Source organism: Actinia tenebrosa, unplaced genomic scaffold, assembly GCF_029948245.1.
Source record: "Actinia tenebrosa isolate PJP-AT-01 unplaced genomic scaffold, QUT_ActTen_1.0 PGA_scaffold16__25_contigs__length_10494907, whole genome shotgun sequence".
Classification (NCBI taxonomy): Eukaryota; Metazoa; Cnidaria; class Anthozoa; order Actiniaria; family Actiniidae; genus Actinia; species Actinia tenebrosa.
In genome coordinates this window covers 2,856,355-2,880,993 of record NW_028292576.1, presented here as the reverse complement: position 1 = coordinate 2,880,993, position 24,639 = coordinate 2,856,355, and the positions used below count along the sequence as shown (strand labels likewise).

Below are 24,639 nucleotides of genomic sequence, written 5' to 3'. Positions count from 1 at the left end.
GGGGACACGCGAATCGCCGGCACACCCCCGAAAATGACACGGGTATAACCCGCAGTGACGAGGCCCTACAGGGGGTCTTGCGCGATCGGGTGGCAGCGCGAAAAGTCCCTTACTGCTGCTATGTTGGGTACCGCAAACGGAGGTTAAGATATTCCTTAGATATAGATGGACGCCATCAAGAGCATACGAAACAAAACTGTGCGTAAGCTAAGAACTCAGGTGTTGGATCGCCTGGACGCCGACTTTGCCTTCACAACATTTATGGAGGGAGATACAGATGAGACGATGAACGAAGAAAGAGCAGAAAAAATTATCGACATGATGCCCGAAGGTAACTACCGGTTGGAGTTGACGTTTATAAAGTATTTAGACGGCGAGTGGATAATCGAAAAGGGCCGTAATCCTATTCGGGCGTCAGGTAAGCAAAACCTGTTTGTCTTAAGTGAAAATACGCGCCCGGGAGCGTTAGTAGGCATTGACATGATGTTTTACGAGGTCGCTTACCCAGTCACTGTGGTCATTTACGGTGCGTACGAGATTAAGAAGCCCGACGTTAAGAAGCTCAAACCAATGCGACATCCAGGTAACTGTGTTGCGAAGTTAGTAAGAGAGTTCTTTGAGGACTCCACCCGTGGTGGTAAGTTAACTTTAAAGAGAAGAGAAGCCATCAGGAAATGGGAAAAAGACACACATAAGGCCGGAGCCACCATAGACAACATCAAGAAGTTAGAGACTGCCTTAGAACGCCGCATACGCGTAAAAGATATCACCGACGGGTTCATTTACCCAGGTACGCACAAATACGGAGGTAGAGGTGCCCCCATAATCGTTTACCAACACAATGGACACGCTTGGCGAGAACTTAGGTTCCCCAAAAAGAAGGAAACTAAGGTCTATAAAGCTTCTCCGTTGGTAGAATTAGTCCACGAAAACTCCGTTTGGTTGATGGATTCGGAAGGAAGTCAGTTTATGACGCAGGATGGTACTCTTTACCGCCCCGAAATTGAACATCAACGCATTCAAAGTGCCTGTGAAACCTTAGGGGAAGACTTCTCAGACGAGGTCCTTAGCTCTCGTAGTTTGGACTTCTTAGCTGCAAAGAAGAGGAACGGATGGAAGTCCACGCCTAAGGAATTCGCCGACATAGCCAAAGCCTGTGTAGAGCATGGTCATGGAGGTCTGTGGAACATGGAGTATGACGAAAACGAATACGTCTCCTTAGACATGAAACACTGTTACCCCGCAAGTTTCAAAGGATTGGGGGATTGTAAGGAGTATTATGACCGCTACGGACATCCAGACTCACAGCTCTTTCGCGTGTCCTTAGACGGCAGCTATGACGCTCCAGCTACGGGGTTTGTAAGATTAACCTCATGGAAGTTAGCAAAGGGCTTACACCCCATAATTTACGCGTGGTATGGTAAACATTTACAGGAGAAGGAATGGATTCCCGTGCCGTTGTTAAAGTTCTTTGAAGAGCATAAACTTATGACGTACACAGCGCATGAAGCCATACTTTGTCACAGCGCCTTTACGCAATGGCTCCCAGAGCATAACCCCACCGCGCGGGTTGTCATAGGAAAGTTCACTCAGGGCGCAAAAGAAGGCGAAAAACATATGCAGCGACGCTTAATAACGGACGAAGGAGAGTTAAGCTTCCTCGTAAAGCGCGCACATGATGATGGATCGATGGTATCTGTGGAAAAGTGGAACTACTTCGTAGAAGGTCAAAAAGAACATAAGTGGAATGCACTGTGTTACTACCAAGATCACAGACCGCAATATTACCATTTACGCGCCAGTATGTTAGCCTATGCGCACATTAACCTTCTTGCGATGCTGCTGCGGTTCGACAAAGAGGACATACCACGTGTAGCCACAGATTCCCTGTACGTAAAGCCCGAAGTGTTAGAAAAGATGCAGGAGTTCTACACCGAAGACGAGTTAGCGGAAAGTGGTCAATGGCGCGTTAAAGACGAAGAGATAAAAGCCTGGAGAGAACGTGTGGAATATCATGGTGGACACACAAAAGGCGCCATTGCCCCCACAGAAGAGCCATTACCGTTAGTTACGGACCCCAGTTCCTACCAACGCTTCTCTTACCTTTACGGAACGGGTGGTAGTGGTAAGACCACCAGGGTTTTGGAACTCTTTCCAAAGATAAAGGTGTTAACTCCTACGCATCGTTTGGAAAGGGAATTAACGGAGATGGGTTACGACGCGCAAACCTACCACAGCTTCTTTCGCTGGAATGGCCAAAAGTGGGTACCGGAGGCAGTACACGACATACCTCCGGTAATACTTTGGGACGAAATTTGCACCGTGCCTTTAGAAATCCTGCAGGAGTTCGTAGACTTCCTAAAAGGGAAATGCCAGGTGATATTTGCTGGGGATCCATGCCAACCTCCTCCAATAGCCGGAGAAATGCCCCACGAATGGTTAAAAGGAATGGTAGACCACTGTGAAGAAATCAACACCGACTACCGCAGCAAAGACCAAGTACGTAAATTAAAGGCGGAATTAAGGGGCCTTAGCGACGCGGAACAAAACAAGATACTACGTAAGCACATACGAGCGAAGAAATACGAGGACTTCCTTTACACATGGCATCCAAAGGATCTGGTGCTGAGCAGCAAACGCGCAGCACAGTCTCGCATACAAAAGGATTTGCTAAATATACACCGAGAGCGCTTCCCTACGCATCGCGTACCTGTTTGCTACAAACCCCATGACACCCGCATGCAAAAAAGAGACGTCTGGGTACCCGGTACCGACATCCAACTGCGAAATGCAGTAACGCACGATAAAGCCTGGGTGCTTATGGGAAAGGTCGAAAAAATAACCTCCCATCCCGACTGGCGTTTGGGTTATTGTATGACAGTCCATAGTGCGCAAGGGCTTACCATAAAAGAAACCTTATGGATCATAGACCAGCGGCTGTGTTGGAGCAACCTTATCTACACCGCCGTAAGCCGCGTGGAGTACGCCAAACAGTTGAAAAGAGCCTGGGGGCCACAATTGCGCTACGATAAGACGCCAGAAGACATAGCAAAGGGGAATATCGCCAAGAAACTCCTTCGCTACAAGCGGCACGACGAAGAAAAGAGTACGGATCCCCGCTATGCGGGGGTCAAATTCGACCTATGCGTGGACGACGTCTATAAGAAAGGGGCACGGTGTGCCAAGTGTAACATACCCCTACTATGGAGGTTTGACCCAAATGACGATCAGCAGTTCTCCGTGGATCGCATAAATAATAAACGCGGGCATTGCAGAGGCAACGTAAGACTGACATGCCTAGAGTGTAATCGGGCGCGCGGTGCTGCGCTACTTTGAAGGGCAGCTAGCACTACTCTGAGTCTTTGGGGACTATGAGCAGCTCTTCCTTGACAAATCCACGACTTGGGCCATCTAGGTAATACAACACGGGTTGCCCTTCCTTGGTGACGGACTTCGAAATCTCATACGTTTCCAGGGACCAGTTAGGATCCGTGGCTCTCTTACTGCCACCTTCGAGTTCCCCCGGCTGATAGAGGTATCTGACCACTATGTTGCGGGGGAGCTTTTTTTCCTTCAGTCCGACCGCCCTTGAACTTCTGACGTAGGACTTGTGTTCCACGTGTTTCTTCTTCATAGCTACCTTGGGTTTCATTCCCGTAGCCCTGGCCGCCTCGTTGTTCAAAGCCGCGACGACCTGGGGGAGCCTCTGGGTCCATTCCCTGTTGCGTTTGGAGGGATCTTCCAGCTCTTTCCAATACTGGTATCCAAAGAGACGCTCGGCCAAGGTCTTATTGAATCTTTCGACAATGCTCTGACCCCTGTGGTACTCAGCTTCGGCTCTCCTAATCTTAGTGCTGTGGTCTTTCAGGGTCTTAGTAACCACGCCCATGAACTCCGTCCCCGCATCCACTTGCAGCAGCTTAGGCCATTTCAAGACGCGCTTATAAATCCTACCTAGGGCTTCTGCGACTTCCCCAGAATCCTTGCTGGTTATGGGTTCGGCGTCCTTGTATCTGCTTGCGATATCAACTACGGTCAAAGCGTATCTATAGGTCTTCTTTCTCACCTTGTCGTGCGGCAAGAAAAGCAAATCCGCTTGATGAACTTCATTGGGGGCATTTACGGTGAAGCTGGGCCTGGGAATGTACTTAGGCACGGGAAGATAAACCTGCCAGAGGGTTTGTTTTCTTAGCCAGTTCTTAGCCGTTTCATCTGATACCCTGGCCGCGGTCGCGAGTTTCTTGATGGCCGACGCTCCTTTCCAATAGCCTTCAGGCCCATAGTAAATCCTTTTGAGTTTGTCCTCTACGCGGCCCATTATATGAATAGAATCGCGCTTCGCTTGATTCAAGCGAAGGATAGGACAAGATTGATCTTGCGTCCGTTAAAATCCACCGTCTTTCCGTCCACTTTGATGGTGATGTTTATGCTTTCTACCAAATTAGACAAGTCATAGCTCAAAGAAATGGGAGTGTATTCTACTGGGTCAAATGGATTACCTTTGGGCAGGAACTTAGACATAAGAGAAGACTTTTCTCCATTGTTGTAACTATGGACTAAATCGCAATAGACTTCGTAAGAGGATGCGACTTTCCATTTCACAGGTATGGCTGTGTCGGTAATTGTCTTGCCCGAGGCACATAATAAAGATCCCAATGGGTCAGACTTTCCAAAAGGCATTGAATAATTTGACATATTATGTTTGAGGGTCATTTCGTGCGGCAATCCTGTGGTGAGAGTATAACCGTGTTTTGCTAATTCCTTGGCCAGTGTGATTGGTGTATAATGTCCATCGGGCAGCAATACGGCTTGATAGTTAGATCCTCCTGTATGCTCAGTGACTATGCCCCTAATCAGGTTATACCAAGAATTGTACAAAGAGCAACTAACCAGCCTAACCTTATGGGCTTTGATGGGGGGATTCAAATAAGTGGTAAAGTTATTCTTGTCGCTTTCCAAAAAGACGATCATATATTACAGGGGACACAGTTTCCTTCGTTAGAGCAGATACGCCAAAGCTACGCCTCCCGCCAGCCCTGCGACTCCTACGAAGACCAGCTCATTGTCTTTTTGTTTCTTAGAAGGCTGGTGGTAATTCTTGAACTGAGGCTTTCTTAACCCCGCTAATGCCGCGGGGTGCGCTTGCGCATAGAGCTTAAAGGCGTAGTCTGTATTTTCGAAGTTCTTGTCTGCCTGCATCTTGTCTTGGTAATTCTTATCCAACCAATCCCTGTAAGCTTGTCTTTTTTCATTCCAAGCTGCAACGTCTCGCTGATATTTCTCCAGCGCTAAGTCGTGTCTCTTCCTTTCGGCGGACAAATCTCCGCTTTTGTCGCCTCTGACTAATCTATCCAAATATTGACCACCATAATTAGCTCCAGTGAATGCTAAGGCTGCAATAACTCCACCTGCGACCACGCTAGCCATTTATATGTTAGGCAGGTACTTTTCCTTCCGTAGGTAATCCTTTACCATGATAGCCCCGCCAACGGCAGCGGTCATCTTAGCAAAATTAGCGAAGCTCTTGCTTGGGTCTTCAGTAAAGTCTTCTTTGAGCACTTTCTTACCTACCCAACCAATACCCGCAACGATGGAAGTAATGATAGCTGCTTCTTCAACAGTTTTCAATAACGCAGTTGACATTATATTACAAAGCGAGAAGGAAAATCTAGGTCGCCGCGGGTGATAAATCTACTCCATTTCAGGGATCTTACTTTTTCTAACAGCCGGTTCCACAGGTGCGTGATATGTTGCGGCCTCCCACTTTACTTTTGGCTTCGTAGCCCGCCATTGTAAGTAGAGGCTGCCTGCTGCTATAGCAACTCCTAACGCGCCGATGACGTATCCCGGATTAATAAAGGATTCTTCTTCTTTCTCTTCCACCTTTTCTTCTTTTTTGGCTTTGTTTTTCCTGTTCATCTCCGCGAGCTTCTTTCCGGCAGCGACTCTGCCCGGAGATTTAGCCTTGGTAATCTTGGTATCTTCTACGGGTGGTTGTTCTTCGGTGCCACTCATCTTATATTAAGGGACTTGAAGGACTTGACAAGTAACTTGATGACGACTTGACAATGACTTGGCAATGACTTGACAACGACTTGACTAAGTACTTGAGGTGACTTGACAACGACTTGACTAAGTACTTGAGGTGACTTGACAACGACTTGAATAAGTACTTGAGGCGACTTGATCAGGTACCTCAGCAAGTGCTGCCTGGAAGACCTTTTCGACTTCTCTGTCCTTCTTGAAGTCCTTCCAAGAGGCACCAAAGGTGCCCGCAAGCTCCTTCAAGTCGACGTGCTGAGCTACGTGCAAGGCCGCAGAAGCGACTGCCATTAACTTACCGCACTTCAAAGACAACCACCCACAGGTTATCTTAAGTTCTTGGGCGATGACATAGTCCTCGCTTATGTCCTTCCGCAGTTGCTCCACGTCGTCTATGGGCAGTGCAAGTCCAAGTAATTTAGTCGCAAGTCGGATAGCGGAGTCTGCTACGGCGTCCGTGGTCTTACTTGCAAGGGCAGCCTCATACCTCTTATGGAACTTCTTAACCTCCTCTTCCGACAACTTATTAACCTGCTCATGGGTAAGTTCCTTGCCTATCATTTCTTTACACTTCCCAGAAGACACAAGGATGTTAAGTTGTTCCTTGAGGTTACTTTCATCTAGCTGCGTGGGGACTTCATCTAAGAGCTGCTCAATGTCCATATACATTAGGAATCATAGATTCCAACCGTGTAGGGAAACCTCAAAGAGAAGATCATTTTGGAATGTTGGTGCGTTTTTAAATGCCGCATGTATTCGTGTAACTGTTCCTTGGATATCTCACCGCCGTAGTCGCTTAAGATGGTTTCCAGGTCAGACTTGCTGGGCGTGTAAAATACGACAAGCGAACCTATGTTTTCCCTGAAGGGCTTGGAGACACTGGTAAGCTGCTGGGAAAGCAACCAAACGCTGATATTGTCATGTCTGCCGCTAAAGGCGAGCTTCACTAATTCGGAAGTGCGTCTTTTTACGTCGTCCCCGCAGGCGATGTCGTCCAGTATGAGGAGTGTCTGTGTATTCTTGGGGAATTGCTTGTGCCAAAACTTCAAATGGCTGGATAACTCATTAGGGTCTAAAATATCCACAAAGAAGTCGTCATCTTTCACCCCTATGCCCGTCCAGGTGCGGTTGTTCACGTAGGTGGGACAAAGCAGCACGATATAGTCGAAACGGTATCTAAAGGGTCCTAATAGCTGCTCCACGATGAATTGGGTCTTTCCGCAGCCGGTGGGTCCTACTATCAGAGCATTGCAGGGAATATGGTTCGGATCCATTATATATACGATGGACCCAGTGGACGCAGTAAGAAGAATTGTCGCCGACGCAAAAGATAAAAGAGACACCATAGAAATGCAAAGGGAAGAGATCGATCGGCTGAAAGAGCGCGTGCAGGAATTGTATGATGAAATGTGCGGTCTGAAGCGCGCAGAAAGGTTTGGTGCGCTTTTGACGATGGCGGGCTGGGCGAAAGAAAGCGTGCAGGACTTTATTAAGTATCCCTTATAAGGGTTAATAAATTCTTATTATATAATGAAGTGTAAGGATTGCGACAGGGAGTTCAGTAGCAAACAGGCCTTGCAGTATCACCAAAAAAAGAAGGTATGTTTTAAAGAGGTGGATAACGTCACCACCTGTAGCACTTGCAGCCGGCAGTTTAGCAGTAAACAGGCGCTGCGATATCACGTGGAAGGAAGGGTGTGTTTGAAGTCTAAGGAAAGACGTTGTGCTGATTGCAATCGGCTCTTTAGCACGCCCCAAATGTTGCAATACCACCAAGAAAATAGGGTGTGTTGAAAGGATGTGTGTGCGCGCTGCGATGAAGATCTCACGGACGCATGGCATCGACATAGATGTCGTGGTAATTATGATTTGGATGTCGTATGCGAGGAGCATGGTGATATCGCTGCGAGATGTTGCCCAGCGGAAACCATAAGGAAGTTAACTCTTCGTAAGAAAGAAATAGACCAACGCTTTACGGAGTTCGACCGCGCCGAAGGTACGCGCTGGGAGAACGCAGAGTATTGGAGTGCGCCCTGTGACGCGTGTGGCGGCTTAAGGAAAGGAGATGATCATATCTGGCAGTGTTTGTGCCCGCAACATCATCCCCGCGGTTTTAAGGAGTACTTGGATCGTTTTGATGATTGGCATGCTCAAAACATGGAGGTAAGGAAAAGGCGTCCTTAGTTTGCGCAAAGAGTCTCAAAACACACTCTTATATTTATGAATATCCCTTGATTCTTTATTAAGAAGAAAAGAAGATACATTAATAAATATAAGGACCCCTTTTAAAAGGTATATGCTAGCCTACGCAGCCGCCTTTCTGGGAGGCATTCTAATTACCCTTTCAATATATGGACTGTATTACTTGCGAACTACCTGCCGACTGCATTATGCCCCCCAAACCGCGTAAAAAATACACCTGCCTTCATTGCGACAGGGTATTCCCCGAAGGATCCTTTGTGGGGCATTGGTGCTCCGCGGATCCTAAAGCGCAGCGGACTTTAGCAGACGCGCTTAACTACAAAGAGGAGATGGAGTGACTCTTCTTTCAATGTCAAACTTCCATCGGCCATTTACCTTACCATAGCTGCGTAAGTGGGTGAATTCCTCGCCCTGAATTACGTACCGCACGCAATCCGGCGCCCAAAGGGAATATTCCTTGCCTTCTAAGTCTTTGAGGACTAACCGTAAACGGTCGATGTCTTCGAAGACGACGTAATTTTTTATTTCGTATGCTTTACCGCAAATCAGGTCACGCCAGTGTATTTGGTTGACGATCATTATATCTATGAAATATTCTTAAATGCGTTGCCCTTGTCTCCGTAGTCTTGAAGCGTTTGCAGCACCACCGACAGGGAATACGGATGCCTTCCGCGTAGTTGCTAAGGGCACGACAGATGACGTCATAATCGTTGCTAACCATGGTCAGGTAACCATTCGCGTCATACTGCGAAATTATCTTGCGTTGGTCTGCGGAGAGTATGCCATTTCCTTTCGGCGTCTTTAATTCGATGCAAAACCCTTCATACCTTAAATGCGCGTTCAGTATTAAGAGGTCGGGTTGACCCCTTTGATAACCCTTCTGCCAGCATTTTATGCGTTTGCTGTCAGAATCCTGCAATTCCCCTAAGCCGGGCGCTATGAGCATCTGTGGGTAGAAGCGGCGTATGTAGTCCACGACTTTCTTATGCAGGTCAAACTCATTTTCCATTTTGAAGACTAACTTGTTAGGACTATCGAACCGCCTTTCTATTTCATACTTACCCGTTTTCCTTAGCGTAGGCAGCACCTCTTCAAACACCCAATCACGAAACTCCACGGCTTTGGGTAGCTTAGAGCTAAATATCAGTTCGTATAAACCAGGTTCGGAGATAAACACGGCATTTGGTTGTGAGGAACGATTCGTTCCCCCTTTTAGATCTTCCCACCTTTTCTGGTACTTTTCAGAAACGTGATCTCTAATCGCCTTCCTGGTGTTTTCATATTCTAACGCCAGCGCAACCTCCTTTGCTTTGAAATAAAGTTTATCGCCTTGCACTATGCATTGCAGTTTGGTTTCGTTGTTTTCGAATACGCGAAGCATTATATACCAACGATATTTTTTTATCAATAGGCAACGCTCTTTAGCTGATTCATTTCTACGCTTAGTTGCGCGTCAGACACGACGAAGACGTAGCAGTTTATCTTGTCGCCGGCTCTGGCGTTCTTGGTGCGCTTGATCTCCAATGTTATACCATCCTGCGTATTTACTAGACGCAAACCCTGCCCATGTAGGTCTTCGTCGTTAATGGTGCGCATATCAATCCACAGCGCGTACTTATCATTAAAGAATTCCTCAGGGCTAATTTGGTCGCCAAACTTACGCTTTGCCTCCCTGTACACGTCTGCGGGCTTTATTCCCTGCGAGTAGACCTTGTTTGGAACGCCGTTTATGTTGACCCCTACGTTAGTAATGTTAGGGTTGTGAAAGGCTTCGGAGTCGCGCTTACCAGCCTTGTAGGGTTTGGCAAACACCAACATCAACCCCGTGAGACTTCTTCGGGGGAGGTTAATGCTTTGGTTGATAACCTCATCCGTCTTATCCAAGAAGCTGAACGTCTTGTACATTACTACGTGGTCGTAAAGGAATGCCTTTCCGGCACTGTATTCCATGCCAGCGCTACGGGCCAGCTCTTCGCTGTACACGGTCTCATACTGCAGCTCTAAGTTGGTGATAGAATAAGGATCAACAGCCCCGCTAATTGCGCTGTCCATTCCTCCTATGACGTTCGTAGTGTCCGCCAAGGTTACTTCAAACTGTAACTCGGATAACTGCCTGGGGTAGTACACGCCATGACTCGTAATCACTTCGAAATCCAAAGGGATAACGTACTTGCTACCATAGGCGGTCTTTACCCTTGTTGCGTCTGCTACTGCGGTTGCTCCACTGGAGTCCGTAGGCGCTGGGTTAGTATCGCTGCGAAGCTTACGAAGAATAACGCTTCCAATTCCCTGCTCTATCTTTTGTGCACGGTCAAAGGCTGTTAGCCACAGATCCTTATACGTGGTGTACAAATCGTACCTATTCAAATCCAAGAGGGATTCCCCTGCGAACTTGATTCTCATCTTAGAAACGAGGTTCCTACCCACGTTATTGACGGTATAGCGCTTGTCCTTGGTGCTTGGTTGTATTGCTAGGTCAAACCTTAAAGCCAAGGTGCCAGGAACTAAGACTAGGTTATCTGTTAGGCGGGGCACGCCTACGTACAGGGTTTCCCCTGGCTTAGCGCTGCTGGGGATAAAGGTGACCCGGTGAAAGGTGCGTTCTGCTTTCAGTCCGCCAACCTGCTTAGGTAATACGTTGGGGTTTAACTTTGAGCTTATCATATATAATGGAAGTAGAAGGAACAGACCCCGACTTCGATCCCACCACTGAGGAAGGTCAGGCTGACATTAACGACGGTGATGAAGAACCGCTGCTTCCCACCCAACAAGTCGACGATTCCCTAAGGGATAGGATTGCAAAGGCCCTAAGACATCCCAAAGCACGCAAGTACACGTTTCCGCGTGAGCACATAGAGCTTCAAAACATGGGCGAGCCGGAAGCAGCCGCGCGGGAAACCGTAGAGTGGGCAAAGCAGGAGCTAGAGCTGCGCTACACCCACCTTGATGCTGACGAGGTAAGGCTCACAGAACGCGGAAACAAAGTTCTCATAAGCGTTCAAGACCTAAGATTTCCTGACAAAGACCGCTGGACAAAACCGCAAAACCTCTTTGATGAGGAGGGCAACGTTAGGGGTGACGTCTTGAGATTAAGAGGCTTTCAGCGTGCTACTAGAAGCCTGTTAGAAAGGCTGCACAACTTAACCGAAAGGACCAACGCGGAAAAACGTGCCGCGGAGCTGCAAAGGGAGTTAAAAGAAAAAGATGTAGAATATGCAAAGCAAGGTCAGCTACTTGCCGATGCTGAAAAGAAGTCCGCCCATCAAGATGAAAGAATAAAAGAAATAGGAAATCAGGTGGATCAGGCCCTGCGCGAATTAGACAAAGCACGGGAGGACTTAGGAGAAGCCCAAAGCTCTGGCGCCTCAGTGGAAGCACTGCGGGAAACGTTGGAAGAAAGGGAGGAGGAATACATGAAGCAAAACCAGCGGCTTGCCGACGCGCATAGGAGGGAGGTCGAATTTAAAAATCAAGAAATAAGGGAGCTGGTAGACCAAAGAACCCAAATTCGACGTGAAAGAAATCAAACTCAAAGGGCTCTTAACCTCGCCCTGCAAGAGTTAGACTTAATTAAAGACGATACCGATAACCTGCAAACCACCATAGCCGGCTCTTTAGTGGAACGGCGACGGTTAATGGCTGAAATCAATACTAAGGAGGAACAAATCCGGCAAAGAGATCAGGCCATCGAAGACCTGGAGGGGCAAATAGAGCGGCAGCAAGAAGTAATCGAGGACCAAACTCGTACCGAAGAGGAAAGGGAAGCAGCTCAAAGGGAAGTAGAAACCCTTCAGGAAAGAGTCGCGGAATTACAGGCGCAAAAGGACAACCTGGAAAAAGAGCTGGGGCTTACCACCAAGGAAAAAATAAAAAGAGCTCTGGTGAAGTATGGTATTCCGCTGGCATTTGCGGTTGCTATTTCGAGCGTAGTAGGAGTCATCCTATCCACGCTTAAGGCTACGGGCGCGGGCGTAAAGAAATTAGGCAATGGACTAACGGACTTGGGAAAAAAGATGGCAGCCGGCTTGCCTGGGCTGCTGGGTTCGGTTGTTTCCTTGGCGCTTAGGGCCGGCGGAGAACTGCTAAAGTTAGTGGGGAATAACATTTGGATATTAGTCGTCGCTATCGGCGTGGTATTCCTGAAGAAGATTCGGGGATGATCTTATCTGGGTACGTTACTGGTGGCTTATCGTCGTCAGGCATCCGAGGCGTCCTCGACTGGGGATAAGTAAAGATAGTATTCGCACCGCCTTGATAATGCGGAACTAGCGGTATGGCGGTCATAGTGCTAATGGTCTTATGATTCCAAGTAGCATCCACCGGAGGATCTCCCACAACATTTATTCGGAAGTTGCTGGGGTTGGCTCCAGAATTAGTGGCATCGCTGGGGCGAGCTTGAAGCTTTGCATATTGACAATTAGCTATCATATGAAAAGTCACGGGCGTTAGGTCTTCTTGGGTAGGTGGATTGGGTTCACATGAAAAATGGGTTGAATGTCTAGCATTATTTTTTGACCTGTAAGGCAATAGCGGATGGTTGGCCTCATCGACGAGCCTAAACCCGACATTGCCCGAATACTCTGTCGAAATGCTAATGGTACACATGATCAATCCCAGGCCCCCAACCTTCACCCACAATCCGGTGTCATACCATTCGTCGTTTACGTAGCCCTTCTCCCCCAGGTAATGAAAAAACCAGTCCTCTTTCGTGTGCGGATTCATATATTTAAAGGCTCACCACCGTAAGAGTGCTAATGGTTGCGTGATTATAAGGCTGATCCCTCTGATTTTCTATGCTATTTACCGTGACCTTCCCCGTATCATCTACGCGTATCTGCAGCTTTACCTTCCCATGGCAATCGGCGACCATGTGGAAAGTCCAAACCGATAGGTTCTCATTACTGGCTGGGTTGGGCTCTACGGAGAAATGCGCAGGCTCCCTGTTGTTTGTCTTCGCGCGCATAGGCTGCAGTACGCCATTCTCATCCAGGAACCTAAAGCCGACGTTGGCGTGACTGCTCGCGCCCATGCAAATACTACAAAGGATCAATTTCTTTCCTGAGTAATTCAAATTCACGGACATGCCCGTGACATCAACCCAAGATGCCTGGGTGTATTTTTTCTCGCCTGCGTAAGTCGTATAGACACAATCTACTCCAGCTACGTAGGGGTTGTTCATCGCCATATATAATAGCTCAGACCAATGCTTGCAGCTGCTAAGCCGGTCTTTAGTAGGTTATGGTCATATTCCTCTTCTTTTTTAGGCGCTCGGTATGTTGGCTGCACTTTCTTAGGCGGTTGCGTATGGTGCACTTTTTTAGGCTGTTCAACAAAGTGCCTTCTAATAGTGTCAGAGTTCACGTCGTTCACCCCAAACTTCATGTCCTTAGTAGCTCGTTGAAGTTTGTTGTTGTATCCTACTACAGAACCAGTATTTATAGATAAATTACTGGGCATTAACCAACAACCCGGGGCTACTGCATAGTCCAGTCGGGCCTTAGAATTTTGTATAGCTAGTTGGTAACGCTGTACGCCCTTGCTAATGTCGCCCTCCAAGATTGAACTTTCGAATAGAATCAAAGCTTCGGCTCGCGTTTCTTCTGCGGCGCCGGTATTTCCCACTATGCTAGATCGGGTATTTACCTGAGCTCCAAGAATAGAATACACGTAAGCTTCTATGCTGCGGTTCAAACGGGCAAGGCCGGCTTTGGTTAGTCCTTTACCTTCTGGGGGTATGAAATTAAAGTATTGCTTCGTTTGCTCGTCGTTGGTAATTTTGATAATCAGTGGATTGGCCCCGGCATACTTACCGCCCTCGTCTTTGAACAAAGGCCCATCCCTGACTTCCTTAGTAGTTTTGGTATTTGGTTCGAAGAAGGTGCTGCTGTCGTAGGTTTCTTTGTGATACCCAGTGTCCCACTGCAACCGCAGCGTATGCACTTCCTTATCGCTTAGCTCGTGCCCACCAATCCCCCAATAAGCCCAAACGTGCCCCAAACCATTGTTAGCACCCGCGGTACACCTGAAATCCTTCCCTACAACACCAAACTCCTTACAAAGTCGGTCGTAAGCAGGAACGTTGTATTTATTATCTCTTGGATAAAACGTGGCATCTCCCGGCAGCGCAATAACACCCATTTCATGTAGTATTCTTCTAACCGTGAAGTGGAAGTGAAACATGAATATTGAATTCTTCATCAAGTTCGCGCTTACCCCACAGCCACTGGTGGCGCACCAAACTGCAAAGTTTAGTTGCTGCGGCCAATAACGCATGTTAGGACCACTTAACCATTCATGAGATTCCTTAGCGGTGGTATGAACAATGGGAACTTCTTTGAAGATATCTCGCACCTTTAACGGAAAGGAATGGTTGTTTGAGATCCGCATATTCAGCGTTAGGCCCAAGCTTGGATGTTCATCAAATGGAACCGCGGGTATCGGATAAGTACTGGTACCCAGCAATAATTCCTTTGACCAACCTTGCACGGGTTTAGGCTTAGGATGCTTCAGCTGAGAGTCTATCTGATCGACCAGCGTAGGTTTCAAATCCTCATTGCTGTACATTCTGGAGCCTTGGTAATAAATACCATCGGGTCTTCTTTCGAACTTACTGGGGTCTGCATGCGGAAACATCTTCCTAAAGGCCCTCCAGTTCCAGTAATCCCGATTATCGTGACGTGGCTGCTCCTCAATATCATTCCCAAAAGCGTCGTACATTAGTATATATAATGGATGTTATACCATCAGCACCTCCACTTTATCCTGATTTACCTAGGGATGCTGAAAACTTTAGGCTCAACAAAGCAAATTTAATCCTGGCTTACTTGGAAGGACAAGCAAAACACTACGAAAAAGTTAGGAAGAAATACGTTAGAGCCCGGAGTACGCTACATAAGATTGCGATAACTTCAGGGTCCATATCTGTTGTGTTAACGGGCTCCGGCGTTGCTACTTCGCTTACCGGACCGGGAATAATCGTTGGAGTTCCTTTGGCCGGCGTTGGGGCAGCCTGTGGTATTATTTCTGCTGTTGCTACGGGCATTATGAAACAGTTGTCAAGCAAAATATCCAAGCATGACACGACAATAGCTCTGTCAAGGGCTAAAGTAAATACAATTATCGGACGTACCACGAAACACGTAAAATAATTACTCTCTCTCTTTTGCTTCCTTATATGGGCGTAGGAATCCTACAATATTCCTACGGTGACGTCATTTTCCTACCAATTATTTGCCTGACTAGACTGGATGTACTGAATAGGCCCTTTGCAGCTAGTGGTCACGTGCTTGGATACCGCTTAGCAACACAAAACTGGAGAGCAAGCCTTCCAGTAAACAAAAGTTGTAATAGGTCAAGCACGCGTGGTTTTATACGATAGTTTCATCGTTCAAAACGCTTAATCCTTTTGCCCTATCTACAAACACAGTAAGATAATCTTAAATTCTCTCCTTTGGACTCGATTTTTGGTTCGAAGTAACGATATTCTTCGCGTTATCGCGAAAAAATTGTCACCGCCGGCCCGCTCGACGGCTGAAAAACATGGCGACTTCGCAAGGTATGTACTTCAAAACTCTCCTTTTTTTTGGTTTCTTTTCAATTATTGGACTTCTAAAATCTCTAAAATAACAGTTTAGATTGTGAATGGTGATCGATTGTAATTGGACGGCATTTTAATGGACGATTTGTTTATTTTTTGTGAGAGTGATTCCACGTCTAAAGTCAAGACTAACCCATGTTTACATATATTCGCTGTAGATGTTAGAACTCCCGACGAGCCATCACATACCAAGAAAAATTCTTCGTACCATTGTTGTGTTCCCTTGTGTAACGGAGATTCTCGATATCATCCTGATTTAAAGTTTCACCGCTTACCAGGCCGTGCAAGGGATGAGCAATTGAAAAAGGAATGGCTGGTGAAGATACGAAGAGATGTGGGCCCACACTTCAAGGTATATAGGAATCTAACAATATCAATGCACAATACGAATTGCCTGTGGATCTTTAAAAAACTGTAATGAAGATAAAAATAGTTGAATACAGTTACATTGTTATTAAAAGGACATTTGATTTATAATAGGTTAACAAAAGTACCAGAGTGTGCTCAAAACACTTCACTGAGGAAGATTACAATCCTCCCACTGATTCTGGACGTCAGTTGCTAAAAAGAGAAGCTGTACCATCAATCTTTGACTGGTCAACCAAATCCAAAGCAAGAAGAAAGATAATTCGACAAGTAGATAGGTAATGAATATCACATATTTCTACTTCAATACATTTCATTTAGACTTGACTGATGGAATTGTACTTGATGTTTATTTTGGTTTAAACCAAAATAATTTTATAATTTTAATAATTTAGTCTTTTATAATTTTTTATTTAGTGTGAACTGAGTGTGAACTGAGTGTCATCATAATTTCAAAACCTTTTTACAGAGACACTCAGACAGATGAAAGTGATGACAATGAAGATAATAGTCCCAGCACTTCTACAACCTTCAGCATGGATGACCTACAAGCACAAGTCCAGTCACTCAGAGCACAGTTCCAAGATGCACAAAAGCAACTTGAACAAAGTAGAAATGAAACTGCAGCTGCCCTCACTGAAATAAAAAGGGTTAAAGTTGAAGCTGCAAAAGAAATTGAGGACATTAAGAGGCAAGCTGCAGAACAATTAGCACTTAATAAATTTGGGCTTGAGAGATTTGGCACAGACAATGAGATCATAAGATTTTATACAGGTTTCCCATCCTATTTACATATTCAGTTCTTTTTTAAGTTTTTGCAGCCATGTGCTGCACAAATGACATATTGTTATGCCTCTGGAGAAAGAGAAAGTAGACCAGACTCAAGAAATATGCTTCTTGTGGATGAATTGTTTATGTTTTGTGTACGCCTCAAACTAGGTCTATTCGGACAGGATTTAGCTCATAGGTTCCGAATACATAAATCGTCAGTTTGCAGGAAATTGATCACATGGACTAATTTTTTGTATTTTCTTCTTGGTAGTCAAGTGATCTGGCCTTCAAGGCAAGATGTTGATAGGTTTATGCCAGAAGGTTTTAAAAAGCTTTATGCAAGCACACGTGTCATTTTAGATTGTACAGAGATTTTTGTTCAAACACCTACCTCCCTACTACTTCAGTCGCAGCTTTATTCTAGTTATAAGAGTAATACTACACTCAAGGGTTTGATAGGCATTACCCCTAATGGAGCTATTAGCTTCGTTTCTAGCCTTTACACAGGGGGGATTAGTGATAAGGAAATCACAAGGTGCAGCGGCATTCTAGATTTGTTAGAACCTGGTGATTCAGTCATGGCAGACAAAGGGTTTGACATTGAAGATTTACTTAGGGAGAAGCGGGTAGAGTTAAATATTCCTCCGTTTCTTGAAAGTCAGGAACAATTCTCTGCCGCAGATGTTCAAAAAACAAAGACACTAGCAAGTCTTAGAATTCATGTCGAGAGGGCAATAAGAAGAGTCAAAGAGTACCACTTTTTTGATTCAGATGTGCCATTGTCCACTTTAGGTTCAGTCAATCAGTTATATACTGTAGCCTGCCTCCTTACAAATTTTCAAGGCCCACTTATTTTATCCAATGGTAATAATGAGGCATAGTGTCTGTAAGAAGTTGGTGAATGTATGATTAATGTGGCTTACATAACCCATTAGATAATCTTTAATGCAGGTTGGTTTATCATGTGTCTTGGATTGCTTTTTGTAACTATTTCAATTTGTTTGTAAATGAAAACTCAAAAAAAAAAACTAATGAACAAACACAAAATCTAAATAGCACAAATAAATATAATACTAATATGATATAAATATAATAAAAAATAAATTAAGATTATGAATTGATTTGTCATTAATAAAAATAATATAATATTTGTTATCATAAGAAATCTGGCCATGGTTTGAGAACAACAACAAAAATCTTAGTGTATTAATGTAAATAGTAATTGAAGAAAAAACTATCAACTTTGTCCTTTGCTTGCTGGAAAAACACTGAATCAAAATTAATTCTAGAGCAAACAAACAAATTTTCGTCAATGTAACTGAAAAAATCACACCATTCTAATCCTGTGAGTCCAAGCTGGCACTGGATCTGGTAATAATAAATGTCTGTTGTTTTCAGTTTGTACTGGTTAGTGTTCTGGTCCTTGGTGAGATACCTCACATTGTCAAATGATGTTTCCCCCTCTTTAACGACCTTTATTTCTAACAAGCCAAAGGGATTCTGACCATTATTTACGGCATCAAGGTCATAAACTTTCCTGTCTGGGCTACAACCTAGCCATGGGCACTTTGGGTGGACAATCAGCCCAGATGGGAAGAGGTTTACTCTTCCACCCTTTGCATTGCTAGCATAGACCATGGCAGCATGTGGTTCAAGTTCAATGCCTCTTCTCATTGCTGCAGTTTGTACAAATCTGGTGGGGTTTAGCTGATTGACAAGGGTGTCAAAATGTGACACCCGGCGAGCGACAATGCCAAATTTGCTTGCTGTTACCCTTTTTTTTCTGAGCAGGTGCCATACATCACTCTGACTTTGAGTGACTGTTTGCTGCTGCACTCTCAGTGATGACTCTGTTGTCACAGACAATGTTCCAAATATAGATTGTTGACGACTGTCAAGACAGATTGACACATTGTTATTAAATCTGTCCTCTGCACTTGAGAGGGGAAGCTCTGGGAAAGAAGTGCAAGTAAAATCATTTATGATGTAGTCAGTTGACATCTTTTGTTGATATGACAGGACACAGCCTTTTGGGACATTTCCAAACTTGCTCTGTACAAATGGGATATTGCCAAGTTGATCTTGATTGGGCAGAATGGTTGTAAAGAGAGGATAAGGTGGTTGGAAGCCATTAAAGTGCTCTTTTGTGAGGGTAGGATACTGGGTAGATGGGGAATACAAATTACTCTTGATATATCTACTGTACGAAGCGCCAAGTTGGGGTTTTTTCACTAGCACGTCTTGTATTTCTTTTTGTGCGATTTTGGATCCTCTAGGTATGCTCCAACGCTGCTTCATGCTGGTACATGTTAGCTCATCAGGCAATGTCCGATGTCCCAGTTGCTTAAGAAGGGCTAAATAGTAAAGAAGCCCGATCACATGATGGCAGTATCCACCTGCCCCGGCTACACATGAGCACAGCCCAGACAGCAATGTCAAATTGTTGTTCTGGACTGACACCTCTAAAATGTGCGGTGGTTCAGACTTCCTCATTGAGCGGTAACACTTGCATTTAACTCTCACGCACTGGTCGGTATATATCACTAAAAAATTGGAAAAATTAGTGTGAATTGTCTGCCATTCATATCATAATGAAATAGAAAAAACATTTTGGCTATCGAGTACCTTTAACGTCATGTAAATAGCCTGGTTCCGCCATAAATTTGTACGCTTTCGAAGTGCTTGTGCAGCCAGACTTCTCTATAGCGTAGCTCCCTACATCATCGAAGGTGAGGGAAGGAAAGATAGAGATGTCTTGAGTTTCTACTTCATCTAAAACAAAAATAAATATAAAAATATCAGTACGAAGAATTTTTCTTGGTATGTGATGGCTCGTCGGGAGTTCTAACATCTACAGCGAATATATGTAAACATGGGTTAGTCTTGACTTTAGACGTGGAATCACTCTCACAAAAAATAAACAAATCGTCCATTAAAATGCCGTCCAATTACAATCGATCACCATTCACAATCTAAACTGTTATTTTAGAGATTTTAGAAGTCCAATAATTGAAAAGAAACCAAAAAAAAGGAGAGTTTTGAAGTACATACCTTGCGAAGTCGCCATGTTTTTCAGCCGTCGAGCGGGCCGGCGGTGACAATTTTTTCGCGATAACGCGAAGAATATCGTTACTTCGAACCAAAAATCGAGTCCAAAGGAGAGAATTTAAGATTATCTTACTGTGTTTGTAGATAGGGCAAAAGGATTAAGCGTTTTGAACGATGAAACTATCGTATAAAACCACGCGTGCTTGACCTATTACAACTTTTGTTTACTGGAAGGCTTGCTCTCCAGTTTTGTGTTGCTAAGCGGTATCCAAGCACGTGACCACTAGCTGCAAAGGGCCTATTAATAAGTGTTCTCTCCGTAGTTTTACATTTATTAGAGATCGATTCTGGATCATTTCAGATGTGAGTAGATTGAAGTCTTTATTTCATACTGTTTGAAAGCTGTTTTAACAATCATGAAAATACGACGGCTGAAATCTCTTCAGAAAAGAATTGAGTCGTTCAATATTCAGTTAAACCATTAGATGTCAGCAGGGAAGGACAGCATATCAACAAATACGCTATGCCCGGCAGTCGAACGTTTTTAATAAAATCAAGGCAGATAAGCCATCCAGTCAAAGGAAATCCTAACAACTTCCTTCTAGTTTCCAAAAGCTCTCTGATGAAATTACAAAGTCGAAGATTCGAGGTTTCTTCGTCGCTCAACAACATACGAACGACGTGACAATTAGATATTTTTGATCTCCGTGTCCGGCAGTCGATTTAAAATATATATATATACGGCAGATAAGCTAACCAGTCCAAGAAAAAACAGATAACTACGTTCTTGTTTTCAAAAGCTCTCTGATGTATTCTTTTAATTCGCACTGCCGAACACGGAGTTTTTGTCGAGATGTTGTGCGGCAGTCTACTAAGATCCAAAATATCCAAGTGTCACGTCGTTCTTATATTATGAAAGAGTCGAGTGTACCTAAATTATTAATCGGGACTCGAGCCAGGACTCGAGCTGGGACTCTACCCGGACTTGTATCAACGATAATTATTTCTTCTTCTTTTTTTTTTTTTTTTTTTTTTACTTTCTTCCTTCCTTAATTCACATCTTTCTCTTCTAAATTTATCGAAATTAAAGATGGCACGTCCTTTTTCATCAGAGATCTTGTTAGGATTTCCTTTGACTTTCAATTGCCTTCGGCTCTTGGTTGTAATTCTGATACAGTAAAAACCAAGTGGGTTAAGAATACTTATCCTGAATTTGGGGTTTTTAAGTACCATGTAAATAAGAACCTGAAATATTAAAACGTGTTCTTAAAAAACAAAAATCACTATTAAATGCCTCCTCATCAGTACAGTACTCATGTATACACTGATGGGGGGAGAGTTTATGTTACAGTGTTACCAGTAGCAGACTTCAAGCCTGACCTGACAATATTTATTTTTCTACTGTTTTGATACAGTTATTATTGCAGTCAAGAATTTTTTAATAGCATTTTTGAACTTACACATTGATATCATCTACATGTATTGGTAGTCTAGCTATATATAGTAATACTGTTATACATTTTAGAAACCTTTATTTTAAGAACACCTTAATAACACCTTCATGCTGATTTTCAGTAAACACCCGTTAAATAAGAACAAAATCAGCCTCAACTCCAAAAATGAGTGTTCTTTTATGCGGGTTTTTACTGTACAACACGTCCGCTGCCATGTTGTAAACAATACATGTTATCTTGAAATTGAGGTACAGTAGTCAAAAACAGAATAGAATTTTGCTTTCATATATTTATATTCCAGGTATTTTGATGTAAGTATTATACAGCTGACAATAAAATGAAATTTTTACAATAATATAGATCAATTTTTTTTACAGTTTTTTAGGGTCAGAATAATCATTCCAGGCTATTCCAGATGGAGTACCAGCCTATGACAGTGCACCCCTGCATCTGCCCAATGTGCAGCAAGGCAGTAGTGCATTTGTCATCTGTTGGTCATTTCGTTGGTCATCAATGTGAAGCAGTTGGAGAATGCAAGGACATACTTCCATCCCCGAGTCTGAGCTAACAACACTAACACCATCCGTCCCATCCCCCAAAGTAAAACTTCTATTCATTCATCCTTCAGAGACAACAGTGTATGAAGAAGTTCTCCAACAATCAGCACATTGACTATTCTTCCCACTCTCACAGTCACTTTCACACCATTACAGTTGACTTTTTCATTTGGCAATCTTTGCTAATTGATGCACATCTCTATGGGGAAAATTCTGGAACCACACACCCCTGCATCACACACACAACAATAAATGAGGCATCCTTCACGCTATTGCAACAGCCATCCTTCATACCAGCACCCAACAATCAGAATAACATTACTGTCATTCTATAACCATGGTCACTTGCTTAAACATTAAAAAAACACAGATTATATCACAACATATATTAAAAGTATATATATGAATTGAAATACAAATATGAATTTCACTTGTCATTGTTTGATAAACTAATTGTGCAACTCAAGTGACCATGCATGGTTAGAGTAGAGTGCAGGCCATAACTCCATGAAACAAAACTTAATATTTATTGTTAAATTGCACTATTTTTTACAAACTATAATGCTATCGATGAAGCAGAGCATTGCAAACAACTAGCTTTTATGTGTTTCTTTGTGTTTTTCATGCCTTAGTGAATTCTTAGTTTGTCGATAACTAAGTGCAGTAAAAACCCGCATGTAAGAACCTAGGGAATTAAGAACCTTCTGGCAGAAATTTGATTTTTTAATACCCCAAAATATAAGAACCTCTTTGTAGCCAAACAAATTCCAACAGGTTCTTATATGTGGGGTTAAATTATATTATTGTTATATTATTGTTACAGCAGGGTTTCCATATTGGCAGTTCTTGGTGGAAAGATACATTGTATATATCATTGATCAATTCATTTTGTTGGACTTTTGGCAACATGGATACATGAAAAAATATATATAATGAAGAACAAACCACACTTTATACTATTTTCTGATAATCAACAATGTCTACTCTGTAGAAATTAAGAACCTACTTAAGAACCTACTTAGCCTGAACTGTCAATAAGTACCCCATAATGCGAGAACCTGTTTTGACTAATAGTACTTAGTATTTTTTTCATGGATTTATGGCATGCACTCTAGAATGACTGTAACATTATTCACACAGTATGGCTATGAATATAATACAATATGATTCCCATCCAAACCATGCCTCCATAGCCCAAGGAATTTGCATGCCATTCATACTCTAAATCTGAAAATATCATATACACCTACTTGCAAGAAGGTAGTCATACAAGAATAGAACATTTGTAATTTAATGAGAAAGGAATTCATCAAAAGACAAAAGAAAAAGTTCAGCTTCAGTGATCTTCTTTTGTTTTGTAATGTAATTCCTATCCCACTAAATCACTAATGTTCTATTTTAGTATGACGTTCTAGCAAGTAGGTGTAAATTGTTAAGATCATTAAAAAGGAATTTATAAATGAAGCTTGAAGGTTGTGTGTTGGTTCTCTTCTGTGCTTCAAGGGTTTTTCTCCTGGTCCCCTCAGCAAAAATTGAGCTGCTATGAATCCACTAAGAATCGTTTCAATTTTCATATCAATTTTCATATTTTTAAATTTCATTATTTGTACAACAGCTTGGTTTTGTCATTAAATAAACCAATTTTTTAAATTGATAATTTAGCCAATACAAGTTCTAAAAGGATTTATAGAGTTATATCATTGTATTGAATACTTTTCTTTTTATTATGGTCATTTATTATATTTATTTTTTTAAATGTTACAAAGTTGTATGTTATTAAATATACACATTCTTATTTAAAATGATTTTTAGTGTTATAATATATTCTAAATATAAATACTTTTCTTTATATTAGAGTGCAAACTCTAAAAGCATGAAACAGTAGATCTACTAACTAAATAGCACTAAATAGCAGTGTAATTAAACAATAGAAGATAAAGGAATTTGCATAAATTAGTGTTATTTTATTATCTATTTCACGGATTTAGTGTTTGCACTCTATGGATATTTATTATATTTCTTTTGTAAGATGTTATAAAGTTGTATGTTATCAAATATAAACATTCTTACTTAAGTATTATTTTTCCTGCACACTTTAAGTTTGTGTTTGCACTTTATCATCCTGCTATAGCATAAAATCAAAAACATAAAGATCGAATTACCAAGTATATAACATTGGCCGGGCGCAAGTGCAGTTTGCAGTTTATTATTGCAAATAGTATGGTATGCTCGTGCCCTTCGATAGAAAGCAATGGGAGCAGCTTTCCTTAGTTTTCATTCACTTCACTCTTATTAATGTGGAACTACTGTCTGTTGAGTCTTTGCATGCTCATTTCTCTCCTGATAAATGCATGTTTCGAACATTTTTTAAGAGAGGTTTATCCACTAACTATAGGCGCTAGTGAGAATAAACGATTTACTTTTACCTCTTCGCCGATTCTCCGCCGATACCGCCTTGTGGAGTTGCAACGACGCAAAATATGGTTCCGGGTTGGTCGCAAAACACGGTGGCCATTCAAAGCCACAGTTTGAGATGTCGCAATCTGTGGTAACTGGAGTCAAGCCTATATAGTCCATGGGTTGTAAATCACAGTTTGCAACG

At 43.2% G+C, this 24,639-nt stretch overlaps 3 protein-coding genes across 4 annotated transcripts in view; 2 read left to right on the top strand and 1 right to left on the bottom strand.

Annotated features, from left to right (window-relative positions):
- LOC116289007 (centrosomal protein of 290 kDa) overlaps positions 1–23,756 on the top strand; it is an 84,361-nt gene extending 60,605 nt beyond the window's left edge. The window contains exon 66 of the mRNA XM_089030994.1: positions 21,858–23,756. The gene's annotated coding sequence lies outside the window, so the exon portion shown is untranslated. The remainder of the gene's footprint in view (positions 1–21,857) is intronic.
- Positions 14,772–18,375, top strand: LOC148910586 (uncharacterized). Of its 2 annotated transcripts, XM_089030996.1 has the most exons (4): positions 14,772–15,799; positions 16,000–16,193; positions 16,322–16,485; positions 16,677–18,375. In XM_089030996.1, exons 1-4 carry the CDS (start codon positions 15,784–15,786, stop codon positions 17,857–17,859), a joined length of 1,557 nt encoding a protein of 518 aa, XP_088887122.1. In that variant the 5' UTR covers positions 14,772–15,783; the 3' UTR covers positions 17,860–18,375. The 2 variants fall into 2 exon arrangements, with proteins under 2 accessions (XP_088887122.1, XP_088887121.1); XM_089030995.1 differs by having other exon boundaries at positions 14,772–16,193.
- LOC148910585 (uncharacterized) lies at positions 17,378–20,327 on the bottom strand. Its single transcript, XM_089030997.1, has 3 exons — positions 20,030–20,327; positions 19,604–19,829; positions 17,378–19,521 (listed from the first exon to the last, which is right to left on the bottom strand). The coding sequence occupies exons 2-3, from the start codon at positions 19,827–19,829 to the stop codon at positions 18,185–18,187; spliced, it is 1,563 nt and encodes a 520-aa protein (XP_088887123.1). The 5' UTR covers positions 20,030–20,327; the 3' UTR covers positions 17,378–18,184.
- Positions 23,757–24,639: the final 883 nt, after the last annotated feature.

Excerpts from the sequence above, each read along its gene's own strand:
- LOC148910585 (XM_089030997.1), bottom strand. The coding sequence starts at position 19,829 with ATGTTAGAACTCCCGACGAGCCATCACATACCAAGAAAAATTCTTCGT. Across the intron at positions 19,522-19,603 it reads CTATTTACATGACGTTAAAG|TGATATATACCGACCAGTGC; the intron begins GTACTCGATAGC and ends CCAATTTTTTAG.
- LOC148910586 (XM_089030995.1), top strand. The coding sequence starts at position 15,918 with ATGGACGATTTGTTTATTTTTTGTGAGAGTGATTCCACGTCTAAAGTC. Across the intron at positions 16,194-16,321 it reads ATGTGGGCCCACACTTCAAG|GTTAACAAAAGTACCAGAGT; the intron begins GTATATAGGAAT and ends GATTTATAATAG. Across the intron at positions 16,486-16,676 it reads ATAATTCGACAAGTAGATAG|AGACACTCAGACAGATGAAA; the intron begins GTAATGAATATC and ends ACCTTTTTACAG.